Source organism: Amblyraja radiata, chromosome 22 (assembly GCF_010909765.2).
Source record: "Amblyraja radiata isolate CabotCenter1 chromosome 22, sAmbRad1.1.pri, whole genome shotgun sequence".
NCBI lineage: Eukaryota > Metazoa > Chordata > Chondrichthyes > Rajiformes > Rajidae > Amblyraja > Amblyraja radiata.
In genome coordinates, this window is record NC_045977.1 from 28,015,583 (window position 1) to 28,031,811 (window position 16,229).

The window sequence follows — 16,229 nt, forward strand, 5'->3', positions numbered from 1 at the left end:
TCCTTTAATTTGAGGTTGTGCCCTCTGTGTCTAGACTCTTCCTCTAGTCGAACCTCCACATTTACTCTATCCAGAAATGACTCTTTAGTGGGAAGGAAGGAGATGAACAGGCAGTTGATCCATCTCCTGTGCCTGCATGGGGAAGTGTAGGCTGAAGATGGTGGGAACGGATGAGTTCGCCAGGGAATTGAGAAGGGAGTGAGCCCTTTGAAATGCTGAGAAGGGCATTACATGTTGGTGCTAGTGGACATTGCAAAGGTTGATTTGCAGGCAGTGGAGTGGAAGGTTAGAAACTGGGGAGCTTTGGTTTTACTCTGTCATGGAAGAGAGGTGTTGATGCAGAGGTGCAGGAAATAGGTGAGATGCACTCAAGGGCTCTAAATATTATGGTGAAGGGGAAGCAGTGTCTCAGGAAGAAGGAAGGCTTTTCTGACGTGCAGAATACCTTATTAGATCAAATGTGGCCTCGACCTAGGGACTGGGAGGATGCAAAGAAGCCCTTGTGGAAGGAAGTATATGAAGATATATGTGGTAGACTGAGTGGCTGGTCCATGCACTGAGATGGAGATGGAGGGATCACAGATACTGCTTGGCATTCGCACTTTCAGCACTTTCTGTTTCCCTTTCAGATTTCCAGCATCTGCAATCTTTTTTATTTTAATTCACTGTCCAGAGCAAATTATTGGCATAGGGGGTTGATCTTGCAATGGGAGATCAAGTGTTTATATGTCAGCTGGGTTACTTAATCAAATGGTTGAAGGAATCTCACAACCTTGTTTACTCATTGAATTTTACACATTTAAGTACCTTTGGAGATAGTTTCCTCTTTATTTAAGGGCTAGTCTGAATGCATTCATAAAAGAATGAATCTGTCAACCCAGGATAACAAATGTCTGAGCTCGGGTTATTGAAACTTCCCACGATATTATAGGTCTATGTCTGAGTCGTATACTATTTTGGGGTTGCAGTGTAACATTAAACTCAATGTAAAATGGGCTTAGCCAGTGACTGTGTTTGTCTAGATTGTCAGAATGTAACTAGATTATTGGTCATTTCCTTCCTGTAAAATCATTTTAGTGCATCATGTTTTGCTAAATTTATCATAGACTATTAAATCTCTCAATTGCTTCTTTATGGAAATAGAGGAATAGATCTAAATATCCTGGGGCCAATTTTGACTTGATGTAATGGTGTTAAACACATCACATAAAGATGGCAAACTGTTAAACCTCTTGTAATGTTTTCTCCCTCTGGGATTAAAAATTGGGAGTGGTATAAAACAGCTCACTGATTTGCCATCACCTCTTACTTACTGTACAAAGTCAAAATGGTTTCTCTTCTCTGTTACTCCTTTAATCTTATCCATTTTAGTGTGCTAAAATCCACACTAGTCTCCCCCTTTGTCTCATGTTTAAGGACAGGATTGAAGGAGTTTTGTTTAGAGAGACAGCATGGTAACAGGCCATTCGGCCCACCGATTCCATGGGTAATCACTCACACATTCACACGTTCTACATTATCCCATTTTCAATCCACTCCCTCCACACTAGAGGCAATTCAGAGGCCACTTAACCTACAAACCTATACATCTTTGGGATGCAGGAAGAAACTGGATCACCTGGAGGAAACCCACACGGTCACATGGAGAACGTGCAAACTCCACACGGACAGTATGTGTGGTCTGGATTAAAGGCGAGCCTCTAGCACTGAGGCAGCAGATGCACTACTGAGTCACCGTCGAATAAGCCCTTTCCTTTTGGTTAATGTGACAGTTTATTGTCTGGCCTGACGTGGCAATACATATAGAAATAGATCAAATATCACTCAAATCTCCATATATTTTCCTTGCTACCTCAACATAGCCAAAGCCATTGTTAGCGCAATAATTGCTGACAAATGTGGGAATGCAGTGATGCAGGGTGCGACAAATGTGCCATTACATCATCATGTGTTTGCGGAAGAAATTACACATGATTATAATTATCTTAATGATGCCCGAGATGGCACCTACTTAAAATAGAGGGATATATTAAAGGGTAGAGAGAGTCAAAGGTTCAGAACAGATATTTGGCATGAACCACAATATCCTGGAAATAATAAGTAGGACCATCAAAACCACAGAAGATTGGTCAGTATTTCAGACAGAAACTCATAATTAGTCATTTGCTTAGAAAGCCTCATAACAATTTTTCTGCAATATTACATGGGATGGAAGGTGTACTGTTTTGGGATGTTTGTGGTATTGTAGTATTTTGAGAAAGTTAATAAAAATGAGTTTTTGTGCCTTTTCAGATCGTGAAAGCATTAGAGCATTTGCATAGCAAGCTTTCTGTGATTCACAGAGGTGAGTGCAACTCTTTCATACGAAGCGATGCACGTCAAGTTCTTCCTTTACTCATGGGATGTGGGTGTTGTTGGCAAGTTGATCAATGCCTTGCCCGCCTCTTGTGAAGAGGGTGAGGTGCCTTCTTAAATCACTGCTGTGTTATGGTGGAAGTAATTCCAGAGGGCAGTGTGAGCAAAGTATTCGATATTTTGACCCATATGACGAAAACGTGCAGTATTTCCAAGTGAGGCTGGTGTGTGGTTTGGCCAGGTACTTGCAGCCAATGGTCTTCCTTTGACCTGCAACCCTTCGACATGGTGAAAATTGGAAGCACTAACAATGGTTAATTGAAAGAGGAAAATATGCATTGCAGTAGATGGTTACTCAGAGCATTAGTAGCACCAATGAATTATTTTTAAAATATTTTTATGCAAGCATTTAAAAATATGACTACTTTGTTGTTTATTCTTTCTTTATTTCCTCTGGTGTTTTCCAACCTCAAACCATATCCTGCCATCTTCGTGACGCCCTAGCTCTGGTAGCTGGAGTTATATTAAGATGCTCTGTGTGGTTGCATTCATTCATACCTGTGGGGAAAGTTGAACTGGTTTTGTATCTTCATAGCCGGAATTTAGCCACAACTGCCAGACTGCTATTTAAAATTAAATCTTTAATCGGCTTCCTAGCAATACAAATTTAGTGAATTATTTTCATCGTTAAACTCAGCAAAAGCTCTAATACTCTCACCCTTTCTTTAAATTCCAGAATGGAATGTGTATTTGGCCTCAAAACCAGTATTTGCCTATCTGAGCAAAAAACGATTTTGAGATAACGATTTATTGCTGCTGTATGCACACTGCAGCAGTAATTGCTGCTTATATCCCCGATTCTGATTCTATCGAAGGTAGACTTAATATGAATGAGTGGTAATCAGAGTCTAGCTGATTGCCAAACTAAATGCAAAAAATGTGCATAATTTATGAAAGCGCCTGTAATATTTCTATCTAATTAAACAAATTCCTCCTGCAAAATGTATCTTGGTTTTTTTTATATACAAATATTTTACTTTTATGTAATATTACCAAGCACTTTGGTTAATTGGCTCTCATGCCCTCTGTGGTTTGGAATGCACCTTTAACTGCCTGGTTTCTAGATAAATAACAATAGGATGCAGTGGTCACAAAATGTCAGTTTTAGATAGATCTGCAAGTGTTTTGCATTCATTGAGTTTTTAATCGCCTGTGTTGAAATATTCATCCATGTGAGCATATTTATCTCTTGTTGCCCTTTCCAGATGTAAAACCTTCAAATGTTCTCATCAATAAGGAAGGCCATGTGAAGATGTGTGACTTTGGCATTAGTGGGTATCTGGTGGACTCTGTGGCTAAAACGATGGACGCAGGCTGCAAACCGTACATGGCTGTGAGTAAGAATTATGTCTCTCTTGTCCTCCTGTATTTTGTGAGCAAAGTCACTGTGTTTCTCATACCGTGGCTTTATAGTAGGATCCTACTCAGGGGCTGTAGATTTTTGAGACAAATGAATAAATTTTGGCTGTTGGTCCAATGCAATATTGAAGGCCTGATTTATTTTGAAATGTTAAACCATGGTCTAGTCTGCTTCTGAGATGGATCAATAAAGATGCAAAGAGCGTGCATTTGCCCTATCTATCTCTATCATTATCTTAAACACCTTTATAAGACCAGCTCTCATCTTCCTGCGCTCCAAGGAATAAAGTTCTAGCCTGCTCAACCTCTCCCTATAGCTCAAGCTCTGGAGTCCTGGTAACATCCTCACAAATCCTCCCTGCACACTTCCAGCTTAACAACATCTTTCCTGTGACAGGGTGACCAAAACTGAACACAATACTATAAATATGGCCTCACCGACATCTAGTACAATTGTTACATGACCTCCTAAGCTCCAGACTCATTGCTCTGATTGATGAAGGTCCATGTTCCGAAAAGCTTCTTGACCACCCTATCTACCTGTGACGCCACTTTCAAGGAACTGTGCACCAGCATTCCTAGATCCCTCTGCTCTACAACACTCCCCAGAGCCCTGCCATTCACTGTGTAGGTCCTGCCCTGGTTAGACTTTCCCAAATGCAACCCCAAACACTTCTTTGTATTAAACTCCATCAACCTTTCCTCAACCCACCTGCCCAGCTGATCAAGATCCTGCTGCAATTTTTAACAACCATCTTCACTGTCTCCAATATCACCCACTTTGGTGTCATCTGCAAACTTACGTTCTCATCCAAATTATTGATGTAGACAACAAACAGCAATGGGCCCAGCACCGAACCCCAAGGCACACCACTAGTCACAGGCCACCTGTGAAAAACAACCTTTCACCTTCTGCTTCATTCCATGAAGCATGTGCGAGAAACAGGACCCAGGGAAGTTTAAAGGAAGTGCAGTAAATGTCACTCAGTGAGACAGAGGCTGAATCATCATAGTTTTCAGATAATTCGATAGCAGATTATCAGAGTATTACTGTGTTTCCCCATTGTGCTACTATCTGAGGTTTGCTGAAAAATGTCTTCAGTGTTTTTACAGCAATTGATTGACTAATGTGTCGGAAAAGGTTACTACTTTAGAGATCAATAACAGCTGGTTTGCTGCTGTGGAGCAGTTTAACCTCTGTCAGTGGGAAAGGTTAGAAGTTGTTATTACAGATATCATTGTAGGGCTCTTAGAAAACATCACGGTAGTCAGATAAAAGTCAATTTAGTTTTATGGAATCAAAATTATATTTGATCAGTTTACAGGAGTTCATTAAAGAAGAAAAATGCATTTGGGCTAAAGCATAGTCAGCGGCTGTAAACATTTCCAGAAGGCATAAGATAAGCTGTGTCAATGATAGCCGAAAATCAAAGCTCCTGGTGAGGGAGGGAACCTTGGTGTGGACAGAAGATTGGCTGGCTAACAAGAAATAGGGAGACAGTATAAAATAACCTTTTTGACCGGTAAGATTTAACAAATATGGTCACATGGGGATTGGTGCTAGGACCTCAACTTTTTACAGCTTGTATAAATGACTAGGATGGAGACATTGGCCGTAAGATTGATAAATGTACAAAGGCTGCAATAATGAGTAGGAAAGTAAGTTGTGAAAAGGACATGACATTACAAAGGAATGTTAATAGGTTCAAGAGTAAGAGAAGATCTGGCTTTTGTGAGGTAACATCTGGAATATTGGTCTCCATACTTAAGCAAGATCGTGGATGCACTGGAAACAGTTCTGATAGGCTGATACCTGGAATACGTGGGTTATCTTCTGAGGAAAGAACGGATTGGATAAGCTTGCATTTGCTGGAGTTTGGGAGAGTGAGACAAAACGTAAATGAAATATTTCAGATTATGAGAAGTCTCAACAGAGTAATGTGGCGAGAATGCTTCCTCTTGCACGAAAATCTAGAATTTAGGATCATGGTTTAAAACTGAAGGGTCACCCATTTAAATGGATGTGACCAATTTTTTTTGCTCACAGAAGCTTGCTGCTCTCTTCCTAAAAGGACAGGTGAAGAGGAGTCTGAATATTTTTTGCAACCGAGATAGATATATTCTTGATAAGAAGGGGGTAGAAGATTACACTGGGTAGATGAGAATGCAGAGTTGAGATTAGCGATAGATCCTCCATGGATTTAAATAGTGGATCACACCTAATGCTGATCAACTCCTGCTTCTAATTCATATATTTGTTAATGTCCTGGATTTGCTACCACATAATTTCCGTGAATCATAGGGTCAAGATTCAAAATTCGTGAGAGTTTATTGTCATGTGTCCCAGATAGGACAATGAAATTCTTGCTTTGCTTCAGCACAACAGTATATTGTAGTTCAAATGTAAAACAAAATCTTAAAACCATCTGTGGTAATGAATGTAGTAGGCAGTGCATCCTCAATCTTCAATCAGAGCAAAGTCCTGGTTGTTTGGTAAACCCTGTTCGTGCTACTGTCTGAAAGGTGCATGTATTTGCTACGTATGTTGGCTGCTAATTTGGTTATTTGTTTAATTGAAATGGTCAGGAAGTGTCTGCAGAAAGAGAAGTAAAATTCCAAAGAACAGGATTGATCCTACAACACTCTTCTACTGATATTGCCTAATCTGCTGGGATTTTCCAGCACTTTCTGCTTAATTTTGATTTCCAGTATCTGTGGGGTTTATTTAATTTTCATTCCGGGTCTGCGTGTGTTTATTTTTACTTCACAGCCTGAGAGAATTAATCCAGATCTGAATCAAAAAGGGTATAACGTGAAGTCTGATGTCTGGAGTTTAGGAATCACAATGGTAAGTAAAGAACTTATCTAATCTCTTACAGAGTCACAGAGTTGTACAGTGTGGAAACAGGCCCTTTGGCACATTGTGCCCACGCCAACCAACATGCCCCAACTACACTAGTCCAACCTGCCTGCTTTTGGCCCATATCCCTGTAAACCTATGTTCCATGTACCTGTCTAAATGGTTCTTAAAAGTTGTGATAGTACCTGCTTCAACTAACTCCTTCAGTAACTCGATCCATGCACTTACCATCTTTTGTGTAAAAAATACATTTGCCACTCGGGTTCCAGTCAAATCTTTCCCCCCTCACCTTAAACTATGCCCTCTGGTTCTCGATTCCCCTACTCTTTGTAAACGACTCTGTGCGTCTACCCTATCTATTCCTCTCATGGCCTTGTATACCTCTATAAGATCACCCCTCATCCTCCTGCGCTCCAAGAAATACAGTCGTAGCCTGCTCAACCTGTCCCTATAGTTCAGGCACTCAAGTCTTGACAACATCCTCGTAAATCTTTTCTGCACACTTTCCAGCTTAACAACAACCTTCCTATAACAGGGTGACCAGAACTGAACACAAATACTCTAAATGTGGCCTCACCGATGTCTTGTCCAACTGTAACATTACCTACCAACTTCTATATTCAATACTCTGACTGATGAAAGGCAATGTGCCAAAAGCCTTTTTTGACCACCCTATCTACCTGTGATGCCACTTTCAAGGAACTATGTAGTCGCATTCCTAGATCCCACTGCTCTACAACTCTCCCCAGAGTCCTACCATTCACTGTGAAGGTTCTGCCCTAGTTTGATTTCCCAAAATGCAATATCTCGTATTTCTCTGTATTAAACCCCATTAATCATTCCTCAGTCCACCTACCCAACTGATCAAGATCCTGCTGAATTTTGTCACAACCATCTTAGCTTTCTACAATACCACTCACTTTTGTGTCACCTGCAAACTTACTAATCATGCCTTGTACGTTCTGATCCAAATAATTGATATAGATGACAAACAGCAATAGGCCCAGCACTGAACCCTGGGTCACACCAGTGGCCACAGGCATCCCGTTCGAAAAACCTTCCACCATATTCCTCTGCTTCCTTCCATGAAGCCAATTTTCTATTCAGTCAGCTAGCTCTCATTGGATCCCATAGGATCTAACCTTCCTGATCAGCCTACCATGCGGAACCTTGTCAAATGCCTTACTGAAATCTATATGTACAATGTTTACAGCTCTGCCCTTTTTGGTCACATCTCCCATATGCCTAATCAGTCCCTGTCCATCTAAATGCTTGTATATCTTATCCCTTAGAATACTCTCGTAATTTTCTGACCATAAGATGTTAGACTGGCTGGCCTATAGTTCCCAAGCCTTTCCCTGCGGTCCTTCTTAAATAGAGGCACAACATTTACCATCCTTTAGTCTTCTGGCACCTCACCTGTATTTAGTGATTTCTCAAAATTTCCACCATGACACCTGCAATTTCCTCTCTAGCTTCCCACAGTAACCTCTCATATACCTAGTCAGGCCTGGGAGATTTGTCTACCTACAGACGCGTTTGGACCTTCACCTCCTCGTCCGTAATCATTTCCATTGACTGCCTCAAGTTCCCCAGTCCTCATGTATTTCTCCATGGTAAAAACAGATATACTCATTAAGGACCATGCCCATCTAGTGTGGTTCCACATAGAGTTGACCGCTTTGATTCCTGAGGGGCCCCATTCGCTCTCTGGTTACCGTTTTTTTCCTTATTACAAGTGAACATTTACACAAATTGCATTCTTCAGACTGTCTTCTCCTATAAAATCTTAAGACGTTACATTTTCACTGTGAAGACAAGAGTTTTAAAATGTTATATTGTTTCAGATTGAATTAGCAATCCTGCGGTTTCCCTACGAATCCTGGGGTACACCATTCCAGCAGCTGAAGCAGGTTGTGGAAGAGCCTTCTCCACAGTTACCTCCTGAACACTTCTCAAAGGACTTTGTGGATTTTACGGTGCAGTGGTAAGCCTTTGAAATGGTTTGCCTTTTAATCAAACAAAATTTATGTGCATGGAAATCCAATTCTATTTTTAAAGTAGGATAACCAAGCATATGTATTAAATCAGTATGATCCGTTATACTTCAGTACTGACAGATTTGTTCAAGTAAACTGGCAAAATGCATCGCTTGATATAGAAATTAATTAATCAATGAGATTTGGGGAGAAGAGGTAGATATACCTGGTCATTTTCTCCTCCTCCCTCTCCAACCGGGCAGAAGATAGAAAAACTTGAAAGTTTCCCACCAGAGTGAAGAACAGTTTATTCCTTGCTGTTATCAGACTCCTAGAATGGAATTTCAATATGCTAAGGATGTATTTCTCATCTTGCTTTCTACTCCATTGCAGCCCTTGTGCTTTCTGGAATCTGGACTTTATCGCTTTAACATTATGTTCTGCATTCTGTGTATTTTCTCTTTCTCGCTGCCTGTTCTACGCGTATATAGTATGATCTGCCTGGGTACCATGTAAAATAAAATCTTACTGTATATTTGTACATGTGACAATAATAAACCAATATCCGTACTAGTACCAAGCACATGTATGATAACAACAGGGAGTTGGTTATTGATGTTATTACAATGCGCATGTAACCCAGCAGACTCCTAGCATCTGCATTTCACTTAAGTAAACTGCTGCTTGATCTGCACTCCAGTGTGTTAACCTTTACTCTAATATTTACGTATGTGCCGATATCACAGGCAAATTCATGTATTTTTTATCACTACCACTCTTGTATCTAACGTTGCAACCAAGAGCAGCTCATCATGCTTTTGATAAATAGCAGAATAACTTTGTACCAATTTATGATTGAACTAATTTACCATTCTAGAGTACATTTATTGTAGAGTACCAAGTACCAAGTGACTTTGTAAAAGGATCAGATGAAACTTGTATTAGTTACTTTATGTTGGGCATAGATAGATAGAGAAGTTTAGTCTTGGTGCTTAAGATGGAGAATCCAGAGCTTAACGTCTTGGCAGATGAAGCCATGGGCATTAATGATATAGCGGTTATAAGTGGGAGTACTCAGGAGAATTGAAGGGACGCAGATATCATGAGATATCAGAGAATGCATGGACATGGGTGTTTCTTACAGTATTGTTTTCCTTGTTTTTATTTTCAGTTTAAAGAAGAACCCCAAAGATCGCATGAACTACATTGACCTTATGGTGAGAAACCCTCCATTTGTATTTAATTATTTGGGTTGCTTTTGTCTAGTACACAGTTAACGTACCTTTTCTTTTGTTTCTTCCCTAACCCGAAACAGGAGCACCCATTCTTCAAAACTCATGACGCTAATGAAACAGATGTGGCCTCATTTGTAAAAGAAGTTTTAGGAGACGATCCTATCTGAAGCCTGAGTATACTAGATGCAATGTTCATTCCTTTTTTGTTCTTGCATCATCCAATGGGACTTCCATTTAAGAGTGAACTTAGTTACTTAAGAAGAGGCCGTTGAGTTTATGGCTGTTTGTGTAAGTTGTTCTATGCCAGATATCTCTCTGCTATATCTAACTGATTCTGAGAGGTTTTGCTTGCACCTCAATGATCATTATGAAAGCTGTGAGATCCGAAACCAGTGTGCAGTTTTAAAAGCAAATCTGAGCCCGGTCCTTCAGGTGTGGGGGAGGATGAACCCAGTGTAAACCTGACCACAAGAAGGCATGGTCTATTGCTCCTGTCCTAGTCTCTCTTCTTTGCTTCTTTCAATTCAATCCAATCCCAAGCAGCCATAAACTCTTGATCATTCTACTCCTGGCCAGATTAATGTTGGCTACTGTATACATTTAAGTGTGAGTCCTGCTTGCAAAGAGCAGAAAAAGGAAAGCAGACTATTTCTGACAATTGTTCATTCACTCTCTTGATGGTATTTATATTTTTGTTTGTTGCATGGGTTTTCATTCTGTGTGTCACTGGGGTCTAAACATGTAGCACTTCAGAAACCAGCAAGGATCTCAAAGAAGACCAGATACTGTGAAAACTAGCAGAATTAAGGCAGCCATCTATGAAAAGATGCACAATTTAATAGCAGTTCTAGCTGGTAGGTGAAGAAAGATCTTCCCAGACGTTTGTTGCATAGCAATCAGCCACGTGTCTCAAAACAAAAATGTCCTTAAATATTTGTATCCATGCTACAGAAATAAATTGGGATAGCAGTAGGAATATCTAACAGCTATTTATTTCCAATATGTTAAAAATATTTCCACAAAATAATAAGGGGCAGCAAGCATTGTTGGACCACTAAATTGAATGGTGAGTGCTTGTTTGTGCTGCCCGATACAGGAGTTCACACTTGTATTTCTGACAATAGGGAAAGAGAAGTGCTGGGCAGTAGCTGAGTGTTACCTTGTCACAGGTAGCAGAAGGATGAAATTTGCCTTATCTATTCCAACATAGTCTGTAGATCCCAATGTCACTCCAGACTCGGTATGCTGTTTGAGTGTTGGAGAGTGATGGGGGTGTGGTAATGCACCCTTAGGAGAGAGTGAGACAACAAATGGAAAGAGAAAACTAAATGAAGCTCAAATGATTTGCATAAATATAACTTAAAATACATCCTACACAAATGGGAATTGACTGGATCTTGTCCTCCTTGAGGGTTTAAATTTAATGATATCCCAATATCTTAAAAAGAACAGATCAGATTTGATTGGGATCAATCCCTTGCTACTCTGTCATTGCATCATTTGGTTGTGCCAAACTGAATTGTCTGCTTGTGTCTTATAAGCTTCAAATATTCGGTAGTGTACAAAGCCTACATGGTCCTTTGCTCTTGAAGACCGATGTTAAGAAGTTTCTAACTGGATTCATTCTGCAAAAGGCTGGGATTGCTGTGCTGTTTTGGGGGGGAAAAGTGTTAGCTTTACAGAAACTACACATTGTTAACCTGAAAATGCATGCAGCACCTGTACAAAGTGCAGAAGAAAAATCCCATTTTTATATTTGTTTAGGGCTGCAAAGATATCCAAACAGTTCAAAATATAGGATCCTTTTTTCCAATATCTAGCATACTTACAAAATCTACATTGGATTATCCCAGGCAATGCACAATAGTGAATGTATGGTTTAGTAATAAAGTATCGGCACTCTTGATTCCTCGATTATTAAGAGCTGAATTGGAGCAAGCCGTTCTGTTAAAGGATTCTCGGTTTACTGTCTAGAATGTGCAGTTAGCTAATCTTGGGCAAGGATGGTAGATAGACTGCAGATGATTCCTTTTTAAGAAGCAAGTTCATATACACTTTATATAATCACTTATTGATATGTTGCAGGAATGGACTTTGAGGTAGCTCAGTGTGTTTAGCTGTTTGATAAATGAACCAGCAAGACTATGTCCAATAATCATTTACTGCTGAATAAACTGCAGAAGACTAATCTTCTGTGCATTTGGAGTCTGGACATCAGCCAGGGATTGAGGGGTCATTCAACAACTATCCTGCGAAGATTGAATAGTTGCTGAATGACTACATTCAGGTAACCTATCAACAGTATGATTTGCACAAGAACAGCAACTAATTGCACTAGCCATATCTCCAGCCTGTTGGGTCATGTATATCAATAAGAAATAGGAAGTGGTTTAGCAAATGGATTGAGCCCAAATTATGGTGTGATCCTAAAGCAATGCACACACCCAATGAAGCAGGTGATGAAACCAGAAAAAAATTGTCAGTGGACGTTTGATTTGCTGCAGCTGATTAGAACTCCTGGAGAACTGAGGTTGCTCTTAACACCTGGAGGACTGAGATCTGATAGGAAGGGGAAACTAGTTCTGATGTAATGTGCTTCAGAGGTTGTGGTGTGGTGAAATGCAGTTGGAGTAGGGGACCTGAGGAGCAGATTTATCTGGGAGGAGCTTAAACCTGGTTTGTCTGCTGAACAGCTGAGAAAAATAGACCACAGTACACAAGGCACATTCTGCAGTCATACACAACTATGTTCAGTAAAGGGCAGCTTGAAGCATCAGTTGAGCCCATAATTTGCAAAAGCAAAGGAACAACCACTTCCTCAGGGCCTGCTCCCTGGACTGCGTTTAAGAATCAGAGCCAATATAGCAGCTGGCACAGAAAGTGTGTGCAAACATTGCCTGCTAATTTGAACCCATTTTACAAGTCTAAAATGCCCATAGCGCAATCTCATTTTTAGACAATTAGTTTTAGAATATTGCAATAATTGCTTTGATTTCCCAATCTCTTTAAATATTGCTTAATTCGCAGTGGTGTTTTTTACTCAAAATTTAGCCAAAGAAAAATATTTTTAAAATTCTGCATGGGTATGGAGTATACTTTTTTATGAATGGGTTTTATCCAGATTCGAATGTGAATGTTGCTCAGCTGTTTACTATCGGCTTGTGTCACACTGTAATGTACAGACTGGACAACCTGGTCATTGTAACTGTCGCCAGTTAACTTTGTCAAGCTTTTGTTTCCATTGGTTTTAAAGACAATCAATTCTGGGAATTGTGTGGAACATTAATATAGCTTTACATTTCAAAACATACTTGAAGCATCATCATTTATATTTTGTACACTATAAACTATAAAGGTATTTAACATGGCTATATTCAGCTGTATATAGTTTATAGGCACACAGAATTTACCTTTTATGAATTTGTAGAGGAATAATTTTAAATGATTTTTTTAACTCAAGAATTGAGTAAATGTACTTGCAAAAGGTCTTTGAGCATTTAAAAAAAAAATTCTATATTTTTGAGTCCCTAAGTATAATACATAAAATACAACTTTCTAGATTTGCAACAGTTGTGCATTAATATAGTATTTCAGGAACCTGCCAACTTCAAATATTTTCTATTCTGTGAGCGTATTTATTCCTCTCCCTCTCAAGCTGGTCCATGAATTCAGATTTAAGATGCCTCATTTGAGGTGAAGGGGAACCTGAAATTTTTATCTGGAGGTCAAATTATCACCAAACCAAAAGATCTTGAAGCCAAGATCATATTTGAATGACCACTAATATCTGAGCTCACTTGATTTAAACAGATGTAAATGTGCTTTATGAATATAATAAAACACTATTTGCATGCAGCAATATGCAGAAATTTTTGAAGATGTTTTGGAAATTACAATCATGCATTTAGTAAGTTGAATATTGGTAGATATTCTTATGGCTAGTTGGTACTGAAACACCAATCTTTGCGCAATAAAGGATTCTGCTTTATCAGCGAATCTGAGTCGGGTCTTCCAACAGGAATAAAACCAAAGGACAGGGGCAAAAATGTCTATTTTGAGGTTTTGAAATGAATTATCTCAGAAATGTCAATAGTTTTTTGGAGACCTGGTGTCTTCACATTTACGCTGTCTACATTGGATTTGGATTTTGAGTCTGAGTCTGAGTCGTACAGCATGGAACAGGCCCCTGTGGCCCAACTTGTTCATGCTGACCAAGATGCCCCATCTAAGATGGCCCCATTTACCCATATCCCTCTAAACCTTTTCTATCAATGTCCATGTCAGGTTTTTTTTATGAGCAACACTTTCTTAAACTTCCACTTGGGCTTCAGGAATATGGATGAACTGCCGATTTATGTTTTCTGGTATGCAGTGTTGATTTCTTATCTGACTCGCAAGGAACTGCTTCAGTGAGATTTCTTCTCAATGATAGCAGATCACCGGTGAAGTCCAATCTTCTACTCCCAATCCCAGAATGAAAGTGCGGAACCAGATCTAGCCAAGTGATAATAAAATCCAACAACTGGGATGCATACATTTTTATTCCATGGGTCTGAGCCAAAGATTTCAACTTTTTATTTTTGCAGTAGGTCTATTGACTGCATTGGTTTCCTAAAAGGATCTTCCCATCCCCTTTCCCAAATTTCCTGTTCTCTCCACTACAGCTAAGAATCCTTCACACGGTGTTTTTCTTTTTACTGAAAGTGAAGTATAAAATTACATGAAAAATAAAAAATAAGAAATAATCAGCAGCCCCCCCCCCCCTTATCTACACCAATTCCATTTACCCACATTAGGGTTGTAGTCTTTGGCAATTGTAGTATTTGTCTAAAATCTTAAATATCATGACAGTATCTGCTTCCACCACCACCAGCAGGCTGCACTGCAAGCTCCAGCTTGCCCCTGTGTGAACAATCCTGCCTCACATCTTATAACTATACCCTCTTGTCTCAGAAACTCCCACTGTTCTTGCACTATCTCTGTTTTAAGCAATGGTCAACATTCGCACAGAGCGATGAAGGCAGTCTCCTTTTATTTGAGCAAATGATGGGTCATAATCTGTAAAACCATGAATCAAAAGCTGGGGAAGTGGCAACAAAGTAGGTTATCTCTGGCCCACGTGCTGTAAATTTCTGATCTTAGCCTAAAGTAAAGGCAGCTTAATAGAAAGATATATTTTATTTGCTAGGAACAGTCAAGACAGAAATACTACTCTAAACCAGCCCCTATTTGTTCACTAAATATACCCTCAAAGGGAAGATAATCATCCTGTATCTCCCTGGGAAATTCTCTGTCTGGAGCTTGTGTAACACGCTCTAGAATGCAGTCAATATTAGCAGCCCATTTGGGATTGATAAATTGGTTGGCCTTTGCTCAGGTAATGCTGCTGTAAAATAGCTTTTGGCTCTGCATTGAAGTCTGATTCGAGTGCAGGAACACTTATTGTTTAAAGCAGATCATCCTTCATAGTCACTCGGTTTCAGCAGAGCACCCACTGTGTAAAGCCTTGGACACCCTATCTCCAGGGAAAGGTTTTGTTTTAGTTCATTAACCAAGAGCAACGCAGGAGTTGGAACCACAGGTCAGATCTGCTGCAATGCATGTTTCCAACCAGGGACTGGTACATGCAACTGTTGCAAGACCCACAAAATGCTGGCTCAACTCTGCGCATTGTTGCAGCCACAATGTAACAGCAAATGTGTTCAGATTATCCCATCTAAGAAAACGGCCATAGGTTTATTTATATTCCTGTTTTATTTTTTCGACATAGAGGCATTGCTGCAAAGCTATTGGTGCTGTGTCACGAACGCAGTTGGAAGCACACTGCTCCATCCATTCCATGGGGGTATATAGCCACATGGGTTAAATGCTGAAAGAATGAGACCCACTAACCTGATTTTGGGATGGTGCCATTTGCCTTCATCTATATGTTTTCATTCAATATTGCATTGTTTTGACACTGTATATTTTATTGTATTTTGCTGATTAGCTGTCTTGCTAAATGTGTGTGATGCAAATGTGACTGGGGTGCATGTTCAAGGTTAAAAGCCAGTTCAGTGGCTTTTTATAAAAAATATGTTCCATTGCTCCCACGCATGTATACAAAAATAAAAAAAGATTTTTTTAATATAGTGAGCAATGTTCTTTTTTTATTGTTTAGAGTTGTTACTCCTGCTTTTCAACCAACCTATGGTTATTGTACAAGTTTCACTGTCGTGTTGAATTACACTGTCTGTATAACACATTACCACCTAGCCCACAGCCAACAATGGACCATTGTGGGCTCCACCTTTCGTTGATCATCATTACTTTTTGGATATCTTTCATTCATTTGTTCTCTATCTCTTGTTTTCAATTTCCTTGACTCTCACCCTGAAGAAG

The 16,229-nt window shown here is 39.7% G+C and overlaps 1 protein-coding gene across 2 annotated transcripts in view; it reads left to right on the plus strand.

Annotated features, from left to right (window-relative positions):
* The window catches only part of map2k3 (mitogen-activated protein kinase kinase 3), a 90,970-nt gene extending 74,995 nt beyond the window's left edge, over window positions 1-15,975 (plus strand). For both annotated transcript variants that reach the window (XM_033040854.1, XM_033040852.1), the window contains exons 7-12: window positions 2,293-2,344; window positions 3,621-3,748; window positions 6,545-6,622; window positions 8,482-8,621; window positions 9,785-9,830; window positions 9,929-15,975. In XM_033040854.1, coding sequence (XP_032896745.1) covers window positions 2,293-2,344; window positions 3,621-3,748; window positions 6,545-6,622; window positions 8,482-8,621; window positions 9,785-9,830; window positions 9,929-10,015 — 531 coding nt within the window. In that variant the 3' untranslated portion in view covers window positions 10,016-15,975. The remainder of the gene's footprint in view (window positions 1-2,292; window positions 2,345-3,620; window positions 3,749-6,544; window positions 6,623-8,481; window positions 8,622-9,784; window positions 9,831-9,928) is intronic.
* Window positions 15,976-16,229: the final 254 nt, after the last annotated feature.